At 35.9% G+C, this 23,637-nt stretch overlaps 1 protein-coding gene across 1 annotated transcript; it reads right to left on the bottom strand.

Moving 5' to 3' along the window:
* Positions 1-4,832: 4,832 nt before the first annotated feature.
* On the bottom strand, positions 4,833-21,820 carry LOC136030945 (UDP-glucuronosyltransferase 1A8-like). The gene is made up of 4 exons (XM_065710062.1): positions 20,973-21,820; positions 13,246-13,480; positions 9,668-9,899; positions 4,833-5,181 (listed from the first exon to the last, which is right to left on the bottom strand). Exons 1-4 carry the CDS (start codon positions 21,771-21,773, stop codon positions 4,890-4,892), a joined length of 1,560 nt encoding a protein of 519 aa, XP_065566134.1. The 5' UTR covers positions 21,774-21,820; the 3' UTR covers positions 4,833-4,889.
* Between the last annotated feature and the right edge of the window lie 1,817 nt (positions 21,821-23,637).

The raw sequence follows: 23,637 nt of genomic DNA, 5'->3' as shown, positions 1-23,637 counted from the left end.
CAACACCCCCCCCCCAGGGCCCAGGGTAGGTGTTGTAATTTATGCTCTGGGGCAATATATGGTTCTTAGTTTGTTTGAAATAGTCCAACAATAAGATAACAAGATCTTCGTTGTCAACATAACAAAGAGCCAGGGGAAGGGTTGCAACTTATGTTGCAGGTGCATATAAGGTTTAGGTGGAAGAAGTGGTTGTATAAACTTTGGAGTGGACTCAAATGATTAGAAATTAAAAGTTCTAATTCTCCTTTTAAGAGTGAAAAATGATCCTATGGCAACTAGTCCCCCTCCCTCCCAACCTTTTTTTCTCAAATGCATCCAATCGAATTTTTTATATAGCCATTTTGTTCAAAATAGACCAAAGATACTATAACAAAATAGACCAAAGATACTATAACAAAAACTCCAGGGATAAAAAAGCCACCATCCCCAGAATCCGGAGACAATGTGCCTTGGGGACATATAAAGTTTTCATGGAATGTATGGTCATATAAACTTTGGAGGAAGCTTATTCAATTGTAAATCAGAATTTTTAGTGCCCTTCTCAAGAGTCAAAAGTGATTGGAGGGCAACTGTGAGTAATCAGAGGGCAACTCAACGGGAAAACGAAAGAAAATTTAAATTACTGAAAATACGATGCAACATTGAAACTGAAAACATTCAGATTTTATTCCGTATATGGTGGGGGTTCCTTAGGGGGGTTCTCTTAGTTTTTTTCTGATGACAAATCCTATCTACGACCTTCAATCCCACTCGGTAGGTAGTTAGAGCCTCCACTCTCTTTTTCCAACCACAAATCGTTATCTAGAGGCTGCAATTCCCTTTTTGGTGTAACTTCAACGACCCCCAAAGTCATTTTCCCCCAAACGTATCCAATCAAAATTTTGAATAGCTATTTTGTTCAAAATAGTTTAAACATCAAATAACAAAAATCCGGGATCGACACTTCCCCTGAAAGCCCGGGGGCAAGTGGAATGTAAAAGGTTCTATGTAAGAGGTGGTTGTATAAACTTCAGAGATGGCTTGTTTGATTGGAAATCGAAAGTTCTAGTTACTTTTTCAGTAGTCATCAAAAGTGATCAGAGGGTTCTACCCCCTCACCCACGCCTTTTTCCTAAATACATCTAATAAAAATTTTGAGATAGTTATTTTGTTTAAAATAGTTCAAAAGTCAAATTACTATAAATTAGCAGTTGAGAAATCCTCCATAGCACTTGGACAAAAATTGTAACTTATGTAAGTTTTAAGTTCTTAAGAATTAAAAGTGATCAAAAAGTAACAGGCTCCCTCCCTTCCCTTGTGCTTTTTTCTCCAAATGCTTCTTATCAAAATTTTGAAATTGCCACTTTGTTGAAAAAGTCCAAAATTCCAATTACTATAACTTAAAAAAAGAATACGGCATTGGACTTTACAGTCCCTACTGGCAGTCCTGATCTCCGTTTCTTGGCCCTTCAGCCAGGAAGTGCAATGGGGGATGGGGGACAACCATCCTGTGCTTTCGCACACCCTTCCTGTTTACCTTCCCCAGATTTCTCCATGTACCCATTTAGAGCTGGGTCGACTCTGGCTGAGCTTACAGAGTCACGCCACTGACCTTGTCCCAAGCTAAATAATTGGGTACACTAGGATTACTATAACTTAAGGGCTGAGGAAATTTTCCCTTGCCCCTGGGGCAGGATTGCAACTTATATAAGTTGTCCATTATTTGTCATTAATGTGCTGTTGAAGGGGTGGTCCTATTAACTTTTGAGGGGGCTCATTCAATTGGAAATCGAAACTTATGACTCTTCTAAGAGTCAAAAATGATCAATGACCAACTAGCCAATGCCCCACTTTCCCAAAGGACATCTTCTTTCCGAAAGAATTGGGGTTATGTACTTCTAATGAATGGTGTCTTCACTACAAACAAGGGTATTGCTAATGCCCATTTTCCTAACGGTAAAAATATCATTCTCTTACTTAAATAACCAATTCTCTTACTTAAGTGGCTACAAAGTTCTGCAAAATTAGTTTACCTTTTTATTATAATAATTAAAAGAATAGAGCTCTAACACAAGTGAGAATTGGATTGAGGATTGGTTGCTAGACCGTGGTCGTTTTCAAAGAGTAGGGGTTATGTACTTCTACTGAATGGTGTCTTCACTACAAACAAAAGTATGGTTACTGCCCGTATCTCTAATGGTAAAAGTGTAAGGCCTAATACATGTTTGGTGCTTTACTAAAAGGAATTACATTACAAAATATTTTCTTCTGTTTTTTTTGAAACATTGAAAATAAAATGAAAATTTCAGTGAAACCAGACCAGGATTTACTCAAAATAACCAGAAATTACTATTAAAGAATATATGAAACCCAAAACGAGCCGAAAATAAAATAAACAGTCATAGCAAAAAACATACAACAGGTAGGTTTTAGACTTTTATAGTGAAAGAAGGAGACAAAACGCAAACTCTTCATTGTAGAAATTTTTTTTTCGTTTCAAGCTGGATTTGAACATTCAATTTAAGTTTCACTTGTTTTATTTACTCAATTATTCAAGATTCATTTACTCTGTTATATTAATAACTATTGTTTGTTTGTTTACTATGATTGTTTATTTAATTTATGTTTGTATTGGGTTTCATTTATGCCTCCATAGCAAAATATTTTTTTCGTTTTAAGCTTGATTTGCATATGCAACTTAGGCTTTACGCGTTTTAAGATTTGTTTAATTATTTATGTTAGTACCTGTTTATTTAATTTCTGTTCGTTTTGGGTTTAATTTTTTCTTTAATAGTAATTTCTGGTTGTTTTCAGTTTGAGTTATTGTTGGTTTCTATTTCTTCTGATCTTAAGTTTAATATAGCCTTTATTTTTCTGTAGAAAACTTCTTTTTCGGAAAGTTTTTTTTTTAGTTAATTGCTAGTAATATCAGTACCACTATTGTGACTACTATTACATCTATGCCTAAGAGCATGAAGGTGAAATTTTAAAGAAATTTTGAGGGGGAAATGAACTGAATCAGAACGCGCCCTCTGTATGCAGGTTGTCAAAAAGATGTAGCAGCAATATCTTAGGAACACTTTTGTGTGTGATGTTGAAATGAACAAGGCTTGTTGTGAGGGATGTTGAACTAACCAAAAGAAAATATTTGCATTCTAATGCTACTGCTACTGCTACTATTATTACTACTTTTGTTACTACTACTGCCACTAAACCTTAGGCTACTACAATTAATTCTACAGCTACTACTACTACTACTACTGCTAAAACTAAGGATATTAAGGCGATAAATTTGGTATATATAGAAACTGTATGAAAATAAATCGAAACATGCCATGCCCACCCAGGTTCCCAAGTGGACGCATCAGAAATGCTTCAGGAATGGTTGATGGTATATACTAAGCTGAAACTTTCAGTGTGTGTTAAAGGGTATGTTGAGGAAACCAAAGGTGCTATGTGAAGCTTTTAAGGTGAAGCTTTTAAGGAATATTTTGGTGGATATTGAGCTAAATAATTTTTAACTATTGTAATTTCTATTCGTTTTTAGTTTCATTTATTTATTGATAGTGATGTCTGGTATTTTTACGCTTGGAAGATTATTTGACTTTATTTTTGTTCATTCTTGGGTTAATGGAGCTCTTTACTTTTCTTTGAAGAACTTGTTCTGTGGAAATTTTTTTAATTAATCTAGAATAATAACCTATAAATGACTAGCTCTTAGCTAAACCGTACATCCGAAATTTTTTTTCTCTATACAGCATAATGTCCAAAATCTATTCTATGTTAGGAATTTTCAGTAATTTGGCATTGGAATCATAGCCCAGTATAAAAGTTAAATTGATGTGTCATAAGACTGATGAATTTTTTTTTCAAATTAAATGCCTGGTGGTGATTTGAGTGGTTGCAGAGTAGGGGTCTGTCTTTGGCTGAGAGTTGCAGGAATACACAGTTATGTGGTTCCAAGTTGTGGAGTGGAGAGTTGGATGTATTGGGAGTAGTGTAATAAGGAGTTGTTTGATCAGTGTGTAACCCCATTTTTATTGATTATTGTTGCAGTTTGTATTATATGATTTAATAATATTGGAACATTTGCTACTTCCTGACAAAGGAAAGCTTTTTAAAACCCTCTTCACCCCTATCTCAAGATAAAAATTCTTTTGATTCGTGAATTTAAGCCTCTCAGAAAACGGTATGATATTAGGATGAATCACTCCATGAGGATGAAGAGACTCAAGCATCATTGAAGAAGAACTTGCTATACGTCTGAATTTTTACTCTGCTGAAAACATTGATGCACAAAGTTTCTTAATTTACTAAATATTCGCATTAAATTATGGGATTTTGACCTTTCTATCTTAGTTATTTCAAAACTGTGAAAAGAAACAGAAAGAAGTAGAAGGAAAAAAAGATCGGACCACTAGGATGCTACCAATTGCTGAAATTCTTCGTTGTTGCTGAGACTAAAACCTTTTTAGACGAGTTTTCGAAGATTATCTATTTTTACAACGTTTCAATACTTTCCATGTTAATAACGTGAAGCTTCCAGTTGGGTGGAGTTAGCCTAATAACACCCTTCCTGTTTTAATTTGAGTGAGACATCATGCCTTACATAAGTTATTTCACAAAGCTGCATGACGTGTCCAACCTGCTCTGATCCTTGGGGGGGGTGTCATAAGGTTCTTGGGAGGCGAGGTCAAAATCGGAAAGTGGTATTTTTGCCTTTATTTTTTATTTTCTTGGAAGGAGGGGGGTCTCTAGACTAATCTCAGGAGGAGGGTATATCCCTCCCTCATATATGCAAATATAAAGCTTAATATCAATGAAGGATATTTCTCGAAAATTTCAAGCATAAGTACTTTCAAATAAATATTTATTAATGCTTAAAACTCAAAAATATATGTAACAAATTACTATTCATTGTGTTTTTTCTGTAATTTGGCAGCATTGGAAATATAATATTTTACCCAAACAATTCCAAATATGGTCAAAGTAGTGAAAATTATAAAAATAAGCAACGCTACAAGAGCTACAACATCTATCATATAGTAGGAAACGAGCGATAGCTTCTTTGTCGTCTCTGATCGCAAGTGTGTATGTCCTTTATGACGGATTGCATAATTGACCCAGTAGATAAAAACGTCCAATGGAGTTAGTGGCCTGTCTCGAACGTCCGTGGAAATGTGCCGCAATGCTTCTCTGTACCTGACGGAAAAAAAATAATTATAGGTTCTGTGATAAAAAAGATTGAACGTATGCGCTCTCACCATAAGCCTAGTCCATAACCATAAGCACCATAGCCATAAGCCTAGTCAAAGTATTTTAAAATAGCCAGTATGACAAATCTGGGGCATCAATTTACAAAAAAGTAGAGATTTTTGGATTCTTAGCTTCATCCAAAACAGGGCTAGGATTTCAAAGGGGTCTCATTTCTATGATACAGGCCAACCTTGAGGATCGACAAGTCATCCACACATTCCCATCTTTGAGAAAACTCATAACCATATCATAACCGCTGGTAGGGATAAAAGTAGTCTCAGCAAAGTTCCTTGAGGAATTCCACAGTGAATATGAAGGTACATGGAGTAGATTATATACTTTATTTTATACTGTATGCATTAATACACTGCTCGTTCGATCACCAGGAAACTCTAAAAAGTTGTTGAGCACACTCTTGCGAAAATTTAAGTGTGTAAAAATCCCCCGCCCCAAGGCTCTCTTTATCTTTCGAATACTTTTCACGTTGACTGAAATTAGAGAACCCCGAACATAAATAATTGACAGCTTCTAAAGTTGACATTATTCACACTTTCTCGATATTAGCCTAATTATTCAACAACACTCGACGGAAGAGTCAGTAATCCTAGCCTATTTTTTTCAAATGCCTTTGAATTGAAAAATACGATTAATATTTCATTTGTGGAGGAAATTTTCCTGGGGGAATTGTCAGGGAGAGTTTTTCAGGGAATAAGTTTCTGCGGGGGGATTTTCAAATATTATATTTTTAAATTTGAAAATGCTATCCTTATTATGTGTGGGGAAATTTTTCGTGGGGGGGATTTTCCTATAGTTCTCTTTCTTGAGAATTTCAGTCACACAGTAACGAACGACGAGTAAGCTAGTTCATTTATAAAATTCTTTTTACTAATGTCCCTATCATTTACAATAAGACATGTTTTTTCTTGCTTTATAATTTAAAGAAAAAGAACAGATTCATGGCTTTCACATAAAATAGCACTGATGACTATGCCTTTCAGCTACTGTACGTTAACAGTGGCTGTAGGATTGCAATAATTTTAAAGTACCACTACTACTAACAACTCATCACAGAACCAAGCCACCTGAGGCTGACATAGCTGCGCACGCTCCTTGTCCATCTCAATCCATATGAAGCGTCTCTCTTTACACTCTCCCAAGAAGTTCCTATTTTCCTTAAATCTTTCCTTATGACAGCCTCCCACCCCAACCAAGGACAACCTGCTTTAAGTTTAGCCCTAGACGTTTAGCCGAAAAGGACATTCATTGGCCATATGTCATCCTTAATCCGCAGAACGTGCATTAATCATCTCAACCTTTCTCTCATTATAGCCAAAGAAGGCGGGATTGAACCACACTTTTAGTACAGTCCAGTATTAGAAACACGGTCAGTCGAGTACCCAAAACAGTCCGTAGACAATTTCTCTGGAAAACATCTAGAAAATGTTCCTCCGTATTTTTTCGGATCACCCATGCTTCTGAATCATACTTGATCAGTGTCATTAGTTTAGCTTCTAATATTATAATGTTGGTTCGCAGACTTATCTTCCTTTTCTTCCAAACTTTTTCAATTACGAAAAAAACACCCTTGACCTTGGCTATTCTACTTTTAGCATCTTCATTGCACCCACCGTCCTTACTAGTATTACTATCCAGATAAGTGAGGCTATCCACTTGATCGATCTTTCCGTTATCAAACGTCGCCGTTTTATCTTCGCTTGAGCCGAATTCTGGCTGCTGGGACTCGCAAATCCCAAAGTTTGGAACCACAAGACAAATCTGTGACATTCACATAACTCAAATGTGCTCAAAAACTGAAAGATATGAATCTGAATAAATCCTTGGTCCCGATTGTCTCCATGCAAGGATGCTTAAAGAGTTATCTGAAGACACTGTCGAGTCAATTACCTTTATTTACTGAAGGTCCCTTGAGTTAGCCCAACTGTCAGTAGTCAGGAAGAAGATCCTAATTTTCCGATATTTAAAAGTGGTGACAAGAAGATTCTAGGAATTACATACCAATTAGTCTGACCTCAGTTCTATGCAAGGTACTAGAAACTCTTACAGCTGACAATACGGTTAAATTTATGTTAGCTAATAATAAGTAGTCGCACGAACAATCCGGTATTCTCAGAAAAAGTCCCAAGAGTTCCAGCTTCTACTAGGGATTTATGAATGGACAACAGACACGGATCAAGGCGTACAAATCAAAGTCATTTGCTTTGATCTCAAGAAAGCCTTGAAAAGATTATTCACGACAGACTACAGTAATAAAAAAAATTAAAAGCTACGCTTGGTATAACGAATGAGGAAATGACTAACATCATTCCCTGGATCTAAAGTTTTTTGACCGGGAGAAAATAAGTAGTGCCAGTGAATAGGGGAAAAAGTGAAACCAAATCGATGCAATCATTGGCGTGCCAGAAGAATCTGTACTAAGGCCTCTCTTTTTAACATCTACACAAACGGCCTTGTAGATGACGTTGATTGCAGTGTCTTGTTATCCGTCGGCGACACGAAGCTATTGCGGATTATTTCCACATTTGAAAATCAATATAGAGCATTCTTAAGAAGGATTTGAGATAGTTGAGAGGTGGGTGGCAACTTGGTTGATGGAAATTAATAATAGGATGTCCTACCACGCACAAATTGGCCCCACAAGAATAAACACAACTTATGAATTTTTTGTAAAAACTCTTAACACCTAGTCTTGAAGAGCGTGACTTTTGAGCCTTGAAGACCCAAGCTGAGTTTCTTCAGCCACTGCGAGGTATTAATTAAGAAAACGCTGATGATCAGTCAGGATCTTTCGTAGATCATTCAAGTTCCTCGATAAGGAATTACAAGGTCTACGGTAAGAACATTGACTCGGTTGAACGCATATATCATTATTGTCCTCGTTTTCTTCCTTTCTTTGTGATTTTATGTTTCAATGAATATAACGCAGTATGAAAAAATTCTGTCCAAATTTTATCCCAACTCCCTAATGAAAAACGGCTACGGAGCCTCCAATTTGGAACTTTGTAATGGAGTATCTTATGATGACATCGCACCCTCCGACATGCTACAGTTTAGTACATCAAGTCTACGGGGCCACAACTCCAAGGTAGACGTTTTTTCAACTCGCCAAAAGAAGGAATTTCTTCAACCAAAGCCATTCCAAGGGCTGGACAGTGACGCCCGAGGAAAAATTAATTACAGTATCCCCATTACGATTCAAATATGAATAAGTTTGCCAAATCAAAGTAAAAGACTGGATCAAAGCTGGCAAATTATCCAGCCGCGCTAGCCTCCAAGACACGGCTCGGTCTTCAACTGGGTCATCAGCAAACGGGATAGTCTGCCAATATTAATAGTAAATAGACTACATCTGAATTCATCTAAAATAAACCTTGATAATTTTATGGACATTGACATACTTTCTAGTTTCTTTTTTCGTAGACAATTGTAACAGGTTTGCGCCTGTTCTTTTTATTAGGTAAGTTTATCTGACTGGTTAGTTCTGCCTAGTTAAAATAGAGGGTAAATGTTTAGTTTTCAGTTTAGAGCATTTAAATGCTAATTTTAGAAGCGCATCCATTTTTTAGCTTTCTAAAATCCCCCTTCAACAAACTAAAAATGCGTAAAGTGGGCAGGGTTTTGAAGCCGAAGGAAATGCTGGGGTTGTACAATATGAATGAAATTATATTTTAAATAATATTTCCAGTCATCACTGGTAATTTCTGTATAGTAGTAAGTCGAAAGATAATTAAGAAGTTACGCATTCATTAATGCTAATTATCCACTTTAACTTTTGAGTTGAAACTAGCCAGTGAACCGGTGAATCAGAGCGATTAGTTAAATATTATGTTCCGTTGATTTGAAGAAATGCCTTCCGGCATAACGGAGATTATATAGTTTTTCAGTTCGAGATTAAATTTGTTTTAAAACATATTTTGGCTGTGGGAAGGCCTTGGTGAAACAAGTTTGGTTGAATAGTGATTCTCGCGAGTGAATATTACCTATAGAGCGAAGCGATTTAGTCCATGAGCCCTGCGGGCAGCGGGGTGAGGTCTGTATTCTGTATTTATTGAATAATTATTCGGCCTGAAGCCTGAAAGAGGAAACAAAAAGTATATAACAAATATGAACTAACAGTTCAACCAATCAGAACACTGACCTTGTCCTACTGCCCTTGGGGCTCATGGACTAATTCGTTTCGCTCTGTAGGTAATATTCACTCGTGAGAATTAGCTCCATTAGCTCCTAAAGATTCACGTAGTCTATACAAGAACATCAAAATGTCATAAACTGATAAATTTGAGGCTTGTTAAAATTATGTTCTTGCCTCTCATGAGGGGGGGGGAGAGAGTTACCCCTGGTGCTTCCTATTAATCCTTGTACCTTTTATCCTTTCTATGAAATGCTTTTGTCGAAGTTGTTATTAATAACCTACTTTTTATCCTTGATAAGACTTGTTACTAATCTTTGTGTGACGTTGTGTGCTTCTGGTTGGAAAAGTTGGCTCCACTGCAATATTTCTCCTGCTCCCAACACAGCCGCTCTTTTTGAAGCTAGCTTTTGCGCTGCAGTTGTAGGCAAACATATAATAGGGACGCCATAGTATAGAGCTTCGAATGTTTCTGTGAATGAACAGCAAGAAATGAGGAGTCGTGTCTTAGGATGACCTAGAAATAGGGATAAATATTCGTTAATCCCTTTTTATAGAACGAAAATGCCAAAAAGCTGTACTCGTGAGAGCGTATAGTAGTATATAAGTTAATAGCGTGCTTCCAAAGAGAATGGGAATCTGGTTAGATTGGAAGCTGGCTCTAAGAATAAAAACGAGATAAAATTCACCAACGCCATCTATTGTTTGACAAACGTCATAATTCTTTTGATCTTGAAAACAACGACGTGGGGCCTGATTTTAACTCTAGATTCATTCCTGAAAATTTTCTTTCCTAACTCATCTACTGTCCAAGATAGTTAAAAGTCTCTAAACCACAATTCTTCCTTAAATCACTTCTTTTGAATAGTCAATAACCCTGAACCGCTATTCAAGTCTTTTCAGTTACTTTGGAATGTGATAATATATTGGAGTTTATCAAGGACTTTAAAAAACAAAGCAAGTTGAAATAGTTTTACTACTAATAGAAAATCTTTCAAGTAGATGGAACAGTTTGAAGAGACTCAGAAATATTTGCACTTCTGGTGAAGTTTAGGGTGTTAGCAAGTACTAATGTTAGAAATATAATAGGCATAAAAGTGAATACAAAAGAATTCTTTTGGGTATCTGAGACAATTTTTAGACATCAAAAAGCTATTACTATTAATATCAGAATTCCCACAGCATGACCAACATTTACATGCACATGATTTACATTACAAGTTTTTGCAACGAAATTATAGAAAACATGAAGAAAATACGTTTTTATGATTCAAATTTTAACCCGCGAGGCCTAGTCTAGATTAAATTGATACCGAAACCCGCTGCACCAATGCTACTATTACCCATTAAAATTTTTGAGAGGCTTGGTCTTCGTCTGAAGATATGGGCCATCTCTATGCAAAGTTCACAAAAATAGCTGTTAATAGGACTTTTGTCCTATGTTGAAAAACTCGAATATTTTGCAATAAAATTGTAGAAAATATGAAAATCAGTAACACAATTAAAAACAATGCTCGTATTCACGATAGCTCAAGCGCTTACAGTGAAGACAAAGAATAAAAGTGTCATTAAACAGTTCGTTGTAACGAACTGTAGTAAGGAGCGACCCAGGTCAATAGTAACCAAAACTCTAAAAAATGGAATTTTGATGCCAATAGTTACATCAAAAGAATCGCATTTTAATGCTGATTTTAAATATATATGTTTCATCAGATTAGTCTCCGTCAAAAGTTACGAGCCTCAGAAAATTTGCCTCATTTTAGAAAATAGGGGGAAATACCCCCTAAAAGTCATACGATCTTAACGAAAATCGCACCATCAGATTCAGCGTATCAGAAAACCTTATTGTAGAAGTTTCAAGCCCCTATCTTCAACAACGTGGAATTTCGCACTTTTTGCCAGAAGACAAATCACGGATGCGTGTTTACTTGTTTTTTTCCCCGGGGGTGATCGTATCGACTCAGTGGTCCTAGAATGTTGCGAAAGGGCTCATTCTAACGGAAATTAAAAGTTCTTGTGCCATTTTTAAGTGACCAAAAATTGGAGGGCACCTAGGCCCCCTCCCATGCTCATTTTTTCCCCAAAATCAACGGATCGAAATTCTGAGGTAGCCATTTTATTCACCATAATCGAAAAACCTAATAACTATGTCTTTGGGGACGACTTACTCCCGAGGGGCTGCAAGTTACAAACTTTGACCTGTGTTTACATATAGTAAAGGTTACTGGTATGTGTACAGACGTTTTCAGGGGTATTTTTTTGGTTTGAGGGGAGAGTTGAGGGGGGGCTACGTGGGAGGATCTTTCCATGGAGGAACTTCTCATGGGGAAGAGACTTTCAATGGAGGGGGCGCAGGATTTTCTAGCGTTATTTTAAAAAAAGTACAAAAATAAATATGAAAAGTTTTTCTACTGAAAGTGAGGAGTAGCATTAAAACTTAAAACGAATAGAAATTATTACGCATATGAGGGGTTTACCTCCTCGTAATACCTCGCTCTTTACGCTAAAATATTTTTAGTAATTTCAGTTATTTATTCTACGGCCTTTGTGATTCAGGGGTCATTCTTAAGGAATTGGGACAAAATTTAAGCTTTAGTGTAAAGAGCGAGGTATCGACGAGGGGTGAGCCCCCTCATATACGCAATAAAAACATACCAATATAGAAGTTCGCTACGTAAGTTAATTCGTAAGTTACGTATATTTTTTACTTATGAAAACGTTCGTAAAAAAAAAAAAGTTATAGTTGCCTTTTTAAGTAATCAAAAATTGGAGGGCAACTATGCCTCCTCTCTCGCTCCTTTTTTCTCAAAATCTTCCAATTAAAACTATGGAAAAGCCATTTAGCCCAAAAAAATTAATATGCAGATTTCGTTTTAATTATTTATGCGCTGAGAGCCAAGATAAAAAAAAATGCATTAATTCAAAAACGTCCAGAAATTAAACAAAAAAAAAAGTTTTTTTAAATGAAAGTAAGAAGCGACATTAAAACTTGAAACAAACAGAAATATTCCATATATGAAAGGGGCTTTTCCTCCTCAACGCCCCGCTCTTTACGCTAAAGTTTTTTACTGTTTCAAAGGTAGAGTTAGAGAAAGAGTCAAACTTTAGCGTACACAGCGGGGCGTTGAGGAGGAAAAGTCCCTTTCATATACGGAGTAATTTCTGTTCGTTTTAAGTTTTAATGTCGCTCCTTACTTTCATTTAAAAAAACTTGTTTTTTTTGTGTAATAATTATAAAAAGAAAACAGACCAAAATGAACAACAAAACTATGTTTAGTAATTATTTTATACGACTGATCAAGTCAAAAATAGCTGAATAATTAGTGATTTGGCCCTTTTATTCCATGTTACCCCTGAATATCATTTTTTTTCTCTTTCCCAGTAATTAAAAAAAATATCATTTGTTGAATCTGTCTGTATTTTAAATCTCCCCATAATTAAACCTTAAAAGAAATAGGAGCGTGTTAGTATTGTTAGTTTGTTGTGACCTTTCTTGAATGAAAATACAACCTTCTATTTTCACAATGGAAGCTACTTATAGTATGGTTCATAAATTGGACACAGCATAAAGTCATTGCCTTTTAAAGGTGAAACAAATATTTATCAACCTAACTTATTGAGACAGCTTTGAACAAGGGCGTTAATTTGGCGGGGGAATAGCTCCCTGAATTATTTTTTAACCCCCTCCACCCAAGCTTGAAAAATACCTTTTTTTTGCATTTATGTTGAAAAGATAGAATTGCTCTTCCATTTTAAAAAATAATTCTTACCCCATACACTTTCATGTACTGACGTCCTATTTTGAAAGTATAGTCCTAGTGAATATGAAATTTCACTAACTCCATGGCTAGACCATGACTTACCTAATATATCAATTCGAGAAGGGTTTCTCAAATAAAGAACCCCTGGACGAGGTCTATGCTCTCGCAACCTTGGGTCACTAGTAGTTACTATTACTGAATATCCAGATTTAACCACAGCATCAATTAGCACTTGAGTAGCATCCTTTGGCGGTACAAATCTCTCATCATCAAGCGGATTATCAGTTGTAATAAATACTGTTCCACTTTTTGTATTTTCCACAAACTCTTTGGTCACCTACAGTAAAAAATGGGATATTATTTTGACAATATAATAAATAATCAGCAAGTTCTGATTATTTGAGGTCCTTTGACTCCGCCACTGCGGAACATCCACAGTAATTTGAAAAAAAAATAAGGACTTAATTATTGGTAGGGGAGGATGAGGTACCGCAGTTTGTGTGGTCTTCTTTTGTTTGACGAGTCAAATTGATCTTCTGATCTTGTTTTCTTTAGTTATTTTGTTGAATTTTGAGGTCGATATTTTAATCAAAACACTCGTAAAGTCTAAACAGAAATATCTTTGAGGAGAAGATTGTGTGCACAATCCGAGGGAAATAGGTGCCACTTAATTCAACTAGCGAACTTTGACACACCGCTGCCTAAGTAAAGAGCAATGTGGGCATAATGCATTATTTTTCTTCTTTTTTTTACCAAGGCACTTCGTATAGAAATAGTTGCCGTAGAAACTTCGAACAGAACTCAGTCGATTGGAAACGGAATGTTCTTGTGCCCTTTTTAAGATTCAGAATTGATTGGAGGGCAACCAGCGCCCTCCTCACGCCCATCATTTCCCAAACACATTAAATCAAAATTTTGAGATAGTGCTGTTTTTCAGGATAGTTAAAAGGTCCAATGACTATATCATTGGGATGTCGTCCCCCCCCCCCAAAAAAAAACAGCCCTCAGGACAAGGGTTATAAGCTATACTAGCTGATATTGTTAACATATAAGGTTTTGAGCAAGGGTTGGTCGTATAAACATCGGAGAGGGATCATTCAATTCAAAATCGGAAGTTCTAGTGCCCTTTTGGAGACTCAAAAATTATCGGAGGAAGACTAAACCCTCCCCCCACCACCCCCTATTTTCTCCAAATGTATCTGAAAAATTTTGAGATAATAATTTTGTTCAGAATAGTTTAAACATCATGTAACAATGTCTCAAGGGTTTATACAATCCCAGGTGTCAGGGGGCAAAGGTTGTAAACTATGCCAAAAAAACGATGCCACCCCCTTGCCATCTTAATAACTTCTTAATAACTTTTACTTAAATTAAATTCTTGATAACTTATTATAATAAATTCTTGATAACTTTTGCTTAAGAAAAATTATAGTAATTTAGTTAAAAAAAAGAAAACATATGAAATGTGTTTTGTTTTCAGCAAAGTTCAAATTACGTTCTGGCTTTCAGAGGGCACTCTGGGGTGTCAGCCCTAATCACGCTAATTTCTGCTCATTTTGAAAACGGATATTTTATTTATTGTAAATTATTTTCATTTTGTGCTTCATTTATTTATTGATGGTAATTACTAGTAGTTTCAAGCTTGGAAGATTATTTGACTTTATTTCTGCTCATTTTATTTAGACATTGAAAAGAAACAGGTATTAAAAGGAGACTAAATTTGTAATTAGAAGATATGGAAAGATCACTTTTGAGAAAGATCAAAGATGGAAACATCAAGACTTTGAATGAACTTTGTCATTGAACTCTCTCTGAAAATAATCTAGTGAATAATCCGGAAGTTCATCATTTTGTGGACGACCCGAAAAAATGTTTATTTTGTTGTGTATAAATATGCTAGTTTCAATTATATTATTTTAGTAATTCTACTGAAGACTGTTGCTGTATATGTGATCGAAATATCTGGACTTTTGCACCTGTTTTTTTTTTGTGTTTTTTTTTTGTACTGTCTAAATAAATAGATTTATTCCCATTTGAAAATTCATTTGCTCATAATTAATTCAAAAATTAATTTAGGTTTTATTTGTTGTAACATTAACAACAACACAACAAAAAAATGACGTCCCAGGACTAATCAATGTTTACAAAAATAAAGTGGTGCTTTCATTTGCTTTTCTTTCGTTTTACAGATTCTAAACTGTATTTCATTGAAAACAATATATATGTTTTTTTGGAATTTAATTTTTTACAAGGCCATATCTCTATTTTTTTGCGGGAGGAGGTATGATTTGCTTTTTTTGTACAGAGGGGGGGGGGGTGATATGTTTGCAAAAAACTTTACAAAACGTATCGAAATTTGTTTATATGTATTTTTGTAGCTTTTTTATGAGTAGAACTGAATCTTTGAGTAAGAGGGGGGGCGGGCTAAAGCCCGGTAACGCCCTTCACTCTGGATGCTTTGATTTGGATGTTCTGTTCCAGGGAGACTCTGAAAAAAAAATTTGTAAAACGTGTAAAAAAATTTTATTAGCATTTTGTAACTTTTTTACGAGTGAAATTTAACTTTTAGGTGAACTGTAGGAGGAGGGTCTGAAGCAAAAATTCCTCGGGTGTCCATTTCAATGTGCTCAGCCTTGGTACTCGCTATAGAAGCAGTAATTTCAGTGGTAGTAGTTGTAGTTGTAGTAGTAGAGCTGTAGTAGTAGTGAGTATTAAGTAGTAGCTGTAGTATTAACAGTGTGCAAATTTTACATTTTTGATCTATTGAGCATCCCCCTTGTCATTTCCTGAAAGTTCAGAATTAATATACTGCGGTCATTCTTGAGTTACGTTATTTTTGACAACCCGTATGCACATAACGTGCTTTGATTTAGTTCAACGCTCCCCTCAACATCATCTAAAAGACTCACCTGAATTTCCTTTGTCTTTTTGGAATGAAGGTCAAACATGCCCACCCTGAGGCAGTAGGAGACCCAGACTCTTGGGGTTTGTGTAAACCCTGGAGGCGTTGTTTTTGAACTATTTTGAACAAAATGGCATACCAAATTTCGATTAGATGCGTTTGGAGAAAAGAGAGGGTGGTGGGGGGCTAGTTGTCCTCCAATAATTTTGACTCTTCAAAAGGGCACTAGAACTTCTGATTTCCATTTGAAGGATCCTCCCGATGTTTATACGACCATCCCTTCCTCAAAAAACCCTTATATGTTAACAATGGGCAACTAGCTTAGCTTATAACCCTTGTAAGAGCTGTGGGTGGGGGGGTCTATATCCTTGAAGGAATATTTACTGGACTTTTCAACTATACTGAACTATTGGCTATCTCGAATTTTGATTGGGTGGGTTTGGAAAAATAATGTACATGGGAGCGGGCTGGTTGCCCTCCAATGCTTTTGAATCTGAAAAAGGGCACTAAAATTTTCAACGTCCGATCAATTGAGGTCCTTTTTCGGTTTCTATGACAACTTCTTCTACGCCATTTGCTTTGGTGAAAAAAATTAAATAAATAAATAGTATATTGTGGGCTGATCGATTTTTTCTTCGGCAGCGCTATTGCGCTGCCTATAAAAATACCTTATATGTTAACGATGGCCAACCTGCATAGCTAACAGCCCTTGCAAAGAGTAATAGGGGTTGTCAACCCCAGGGACATAGTTATGCTAACTTTGGACTATTTTGAACAAAAATATTATCTAAGAAATTTAATCGCATGTATTTGGGGTAAAAATGGCGTGAGGGCGTTAATTTTCCTCCGTTCATTTTTGATCCTTATAAGGGGAACTAGAACTTTTCATTTTCAACCGAATGATCCTCTTCCAAAATTTATAAGACCATCTCTTTCATTAAATCCTTATAGGCCAACAATGGGGAACTTGCATAACTTGTAGTCCTTGTCCCAGGGCCTATGGGGGTTTTTGTCAGCGTTGTAGGCATATTTTCTAGGTCTTTGGACTATTTTGAGCAAAATCGTGATTTCAAAATTTTGATCGGATTCATATAGGAAGAAAGGGTGTGAGGGGGTGGGGTGGGGTCTGGTTAACCTTTGAAAACTTTTTCTCTTAAAAAGAGAACTAGAACTTTCGATTTCGAATCAAATAAGTCTCCTCCCAGTTTATACGACCACTCCTTCTATAAAAACCTTAACTGAAGCTCTTACGAGCTCTGCTCTCTCTTGGGGCATAATTTTGTTTGTGTATTTTTTGAGTTGAATAAAAAAAAAGTTGAGTTGAAAATATTGGACAACTTGCTTAGCTCACAACCCTTGCTGTGAGCTGTTGAGGGAGGTAAAAGATTTGTTACAAATCTACTGTGTTACGAAAAGAGCTCCCTATTGTTCTTTTTGATGTTTTTTGAGGGAGGGGCTATTAACCCCGTTGGCATAGTTATTTGAACTTTTGACTATTTTGATTGAAATGGCTATCTCAAAATTTGATTGGATGCGTTTGGTGAAAAATGACGTAGAGGTGTTAATTTTCCTCCGATCACTTTTGAATCTTAAAAAAGGAACTAGAGCTTTTGATTTTCGGTCGAATGAGCCTCCTCCAAAGCTTATACGACCACCTTTTCCATTAAACCTTAAGAAATTGACCTTCAAAGCGCATTTGTGAAAGACAAGAGTGACATCCTGCATGTATGACTTGCGGAGATAAATTAAATCAGTTCTACCATTTAGAAATCAGCAGCAAATGTATTTGAAATAAGTGTGAAATATCAAACAGTTCGTGGTAACGAACAGTAGTAAGGAGTGACCCGGCTCAATAGTAACCAAAACTCTAAAAAGGGAATTTTGATACCAATAGTTACATCAAAAGAATTGCATTTTAGTGCTGATTTTAAATATATAAGTTTCATGAAGTTTAGTCTCACCCGTCAGAAGTTACGAGCCTGAGAAAATTTGCCCTATTTTAGAAAATAGGGGGAAACGCCCCATAAAAGTCATATAATCTTATTATATGCCATTTTATTCAGCATAGTCGAAAAACCTTATAACTATGTCTTTGGGGACGACTTACTCCCCCACGGTCCCCGTGGGATTTTAGCTGTTTATTCTATGGCCTTTGTGATTCAGGGGACAAAATTTAATCTTTAGTGTAAAGAGCGAGGTATTGACGAGTGGGCGAACCCTCTCATATACGTAATAAAAACATACGAATATAGAAGTTTGTTACGTAAGTTAATTCGTAAGTTATGTATATCTTTTACTAATGAAAACGTTCGTAAAAAACTAAAAGTTCAAGTTACCTTTTTAAGTACCCAGAAATTTGGAGGGCACCTAGGCCTCATCCCCCTCCTTTTTTCTCAAAATCATTCGATCAAAATAATGGGAAAGCCATTTAGCCAAATAAATAAATATGCAAATTTCGCTTTAATTGTGTTGCGGAGCAACACTACTGCTTTCGTAGTTTTTTTTTTTTTTTTTTGTTTTTTTTTCACCGTGATCAGCGACCTGTAGCTCCGAAGTGGTATGAGTTAAAAATTTGAGATTTTTCAGAGGGAAGGGAAACGTGAAACAGAGTAAAAAAGTTCCAGAGAAGTTCCTAAAATTTCTAACAGTTCTCCATAAAAAAAATAAAACCGTTTTTTTCTTAGAAACTCTGCGTTCGATGTTTGGCGTCAAGTTAAGACGACCCTAGCTTCGGAAATAAACTTGTTAGAAATACAGTTATGCTGAACTCATGTAGAACTTTCATTTGTCTCTTCGAGAACCGGAGCACAAAATTCCGTAGCTCTTACAGATTTCCCGGAAATAATTCCGGAAAGTCCATCTCGTTCCGATTTTTTTTGGAATTTTTTCAAATTTTCGATTTTGATGTTTCTTATATTTTTATCGAGTAGTGCTATGAAAAGTATGCAAGAAGAAGTGAAGTGTTCTATATACCAAGTTGCTTCGTTCTCTAAGAAATAATTTCCGAAGTTTCGACGTTGTAGAGGTAACTTCTGTTCTGGACCAGCTAGAATTTTTTTTTCCAACGCGGTTTGACAGGTCTCGATCTCCTAACAACTGGAACTTACAATAGTTTCTCCGAAATAAAATTCCTTCTTTGGGTTTTTCTATTTGGAAGTTTTGTCATGCCCTCGGGGCAATTTAAATTTTTTGGTGAATTTGGTTTGTTTTATATTTTCCTAGTTTAGACCATCAAAAGTTAAGCAGAAAACTATAAGACGTTATTTCCGTATCTCTTTCAGATTTCCCGGAAATAATTCCCGAAATGTGCGTCTCGAAACATAATACTTCGAATTGGCGTCAAGTTAAGACGGCCCTAGTTTCGGAAGTAAACGTTTTAGAGATAAAATAATTATGAACTCATATAGAACTTTTATTGATGTTTTCGAGAACTGAAGCATGAAATTCCGTAGCTCTTACAGATTTCCCGGAAATAATTCTGGAAAAGTCAATCTCGTTCCGATTTTTGAAAATTTTCTTAAATTTTCGATTTTGATGTCTATTTTATTTTTATCGAGTAGTGCTATATAACATATCAAAGATGCTTCAAGATAACAATCGAAGCCGCATTAGAAAAATGTCCTCTGAAGGACATAATGGAGACTGTTGCTCCGCAACTGTGTCCCGTAGGGCACAGTTGCACGTGTTGCTCCGCAACTGTGCCCTAAGGAACAGGGCACAGTTGCTGCAACACTTCCCGTTGCACAGGCAACGGAGGTCTAGTTATTCATCTGCGGAGAGCCGAAATCAAAACATGGATTAACTAAAAAACGTTCAGAAATTAAATATAAAAAAAACAAGTTTTTTTTAACTGAAAGTAAGGAGCGACATTAAAACTTAAAATGGACAGAAATTACCCCGTATATTAAAGGGGATGTTCCCTCTTCAACGCCCTGCTCTTTACGCTAAAGTTTTTACCGTTTTAAAAAGTAGAGTTGAGAGAAAGAGTCAAACTTTAGCTTAAAGAGTGAGGCGTTGAGGAGGTGACAACCCCTTTCATGTAAGGACTAATTTCTGTTCGTTTTAAGTTTTAATGTCGCTCCTTACTTGCAGTTAAAAAACTTGTTTTTTTTATTTAGTCTTAAATAAGATAAGAAACTATTCAATAAGGAGACGAATAAAAAGGAAACAAGTAAAAAGTAGAGTTGTTGGTTAAACGAATAGACGAATAGACGACTGGATTCGGCTGACGAAAAGAAGATTCTGATAGTATTTTCATTTCATTTCAGAAAATTCTGGTAGGATTTTTTATTCAAAGTTTTGTGTGATGGCGCTTCTTCCCATATTGAAAAAAAAAATGAAAAAAAAGTTATCTGAAGAATCAGATTTGGTATTCAACTTTGATATTCAAAATCTGTTTAGATTTTGTATTGAAATTTATGTCTTTAATCATTTGCCACGTTAGTCGTCGTCTATGACATGCGTTTAATTTATTTATTCAGACAAAGCCCATCTAAGTGTATTACTCACATTACTCGCAAAACCATAGTAATATTTTGCTCGCAGGAGGTGAAGAGGTCAACATCAGCTCTTTTCCAGGAAAGCAGATAAAGTGAAATTTGGAATAAGGCTGCAATATGGATGCCAAGGGGATGACAGTATTTCTCTTTTTACCAAAGTATTTTTACAACAGGGTGAAAGATTGCGTTCGTATGCTTACCTGTGCTGAGATGAAGGGGTGGGGCTTTCCTAGGGACAAGATTTGTCTGATGATCCCCTCCCTCTTCAGAATTACAAAAACTAATATGAAACATTATTCTGAAAATTTTACTATTGGTTTTCAAAATTATTTCAAGTTTTATACTAATAATGTCGATACTAGAATAAGTGGCGATATTAGTCACTGTCTATAACGCATGCGTAATATATAAAAATGATTCAGACTAACCCCTTCAAATTCCATTGGTGCAAGACAGTAGTAACATCCTGCACGCAGTATGTGAGGAGGTAAAGGCATGGGTTCTTCCATTAGTAAATCCGAAGCAGTTAGCACCAAACCAATGTCATCGTACAGCTGACTTAGTTCAAATTCTTGCTTTAAATTATCAACAACAATTTTACTTGCTGGGATCCTCCAGACATTGTCAACCTCAAATAAATAATTTCTCCACCTTCTAAAGTTTCGTAACTTTTCAAAAATTGTAAATTCCTCCGGGTCAATATCAGACATTACTGGGACGTAAGAAAGCGGAAACGGGACGTCAGCATTATAGTATACCCATGGTAAGTCTAAAAATGATGTGGCAAGACCAATTACAGGAAAGTTCATCACTTTCATCAAAGGTAGTATGCATGCATCACTGAAGGTAAGCGCAATAATAGCTAGATCATAATTGGTTTTCTCAAGGATTGTTTGAGCAAAGTTGTTATAATATAACATATTGCACAGCTGTAAACTCTCAGAAGCCGTATCTAGTAAATGCTCTGAATGTAAGCAAAAAATGTCACCTTCTGATTTGTGCTTAAGGCCTTTTTCTTCTGCCATAGATGGTATAATAACCATTTCTAACCCGGGCATAGGAGGTCCTGTATCACCGGTAGCCAAAAGTGTTACATTCACTCCAGTAGTTGTCAATATTTTCGCACTTTGATAAGCTAAATAGCGATCTTCTCCTGAACCAAGAGTTATTATAAGGATATTTTGACATTTTGTACAGCTAATTAATGCTAAAAACAGTAATAGCATCATTACCGTGGAACACTGTGGCAAAAGCCCAACTGAAGTCTGAGAAACTCATTTGGATACAACATACGGGCTGGAAACAGAGCTAAGAACAACAGTACTGGAATTGTCAGGGAGTGGAAACTTCTTTTTAGTGGTAAACCTTAGGAACAGTGTTTCATTTGAACGAAACCTTTAAAAATTCCAAAACTTCTTTGAAACAATCATAAATATTTACTTATCTTTTTCCCAATGGTGTACTGCTCCACTTTTACTTCGCTCCATCGTGATGGATAAATATACAGCCCATTTTACATGTCCCCATCATATTTTGCACTATGGAACGGCGAATGTTAATATTTTACAGTGGAGGACGCTGCTCAAGTGGTGAAGAAAAGACTGGCCCTATTGTAAAACTAAATAAAAAAACTTGTTTTTTTCAACTGAAAGTAAGGAGCAGCATTAAAAATTCAAACGAATAAAAATAATTACGTCTATGAGTGGGGTTGCCCCTCTTCAATATCTCGTCTTTACCCTAAAGTTTGACTTTTTGTTCAAATTACTGAAGAATGACTTCTGAAACACAAATTAGATTAGAATAATACCTTTTTTATAAGTCCTTAAAAAAAATTTGCGTAAAGAGTGATGTACTGAGGAGGGGTCAAAATCCCCCTATATGCGTAATGATTTCTGTTCGTTTGAACATTTAATACTGCTACTTACTTTCAGTTGAAAAGACTTTTTTTCCTGATTGTTTTTTTTTTTTTTAATATTGCCAGGAAATCCAGCTCCCCCTCTATGAAAAATGTCTTTTCCCTGTGAAAAATTCTTCCATGGAAAGATTCTCCCATATACTCCCCCTTCCCAGCCAGAAAAATCCCCCCCCAAAAAAGTACCTGTATCTTCCAGAAAAATAATACTGTATGTAAACAATGGGCAAAGTTCATAGCTTACAACCCTTTCCCGCGGTTATAGGGGTCAAATCATTCTCAAAGACAAAGTTATTAGATATTTCGACTATATTGAACAAAATGGTTATCTCAAAAATTTGACCGTTCGACGTTCGGAAAAAATGAGAGTGGGAGGTAGGGGCAGTTGCTCTCCAATTTTTTGGTCACTTAAAAAGGGCATTAAAACTTCTTATTTCCTAGCAAATGAGTCCTCTCCATGTCTTCTAGGATCACTGGTTTGATACGATCACCCCTGGGAAAAGCAAACAAATAAAGGCGCATCCGTGATCTTGCTTCTGGTAAAAATGCAAAATTTTACATTTTTTGTATAGGAGCTTGAAACCCCTAAAGTAAGGTTCGCTGATATGCTAGATCTGATGCTGTGATTTTCCTTAAGGTGACTTGGTCTTTTGGGGATTTTTTAGTTGGTCTTTTGGTCTTGACTTGGTCCTTCTCTTTTTGAAAAATTGGACAAATTTTTTCAGGCTCGTAAGTTTTGACCTGTAACATTAAAATTGACGAATTTTATATATTTTGAATAAGTATCAAAATTTGATTCTGTTGATGTATCTGTTGTTTATAAAGACTCTGTTTATTAGAATTTCGGTTACTAATGAGTCGCTCCTTACATTAAATAAAAAAAACAAGTTTTTTCAACTGAAAGTAAGGAGCAACATTAAAACTTAAAATGGACATAAATTATTACATACATGAGGGGGGGGGTTAATACTTCACAGCTAAAATTTTTTTATACAGCTGAAGTCTTTCTGCTAAAGCTTTTTCGTACTTTAAAAAAAGCTTCTTATCGTTCTAATAAAACGAGCATAGTGTTTCAGGAGTCGTTCTTAAAGAATTGGGACAGAAGTCAAACTGAGGCATAAAGAGCGGGATGTTGACAATGAGTAACCTCCTCACATACGCAGTAATCTCTGTTCGTTTTA

This window comes from Artemia franciscana, chromosome 9 (assembly GCF_032884065.1).
Source record: "Artemia franciscana chromosome 9, ASM3288406v1, whole genome shotgun sequence".
Lineage (NCBI taxonomy): Eukaryota > Metazoa > Arthropoda > Branchiopoda > Anostraca > Artemiidae > Artemia > Artemia franciscana.
Note: the sequence above shows the minus strand (reverse complement) of the source record. Positions and strands in the feature narration are given on the sequence as shown.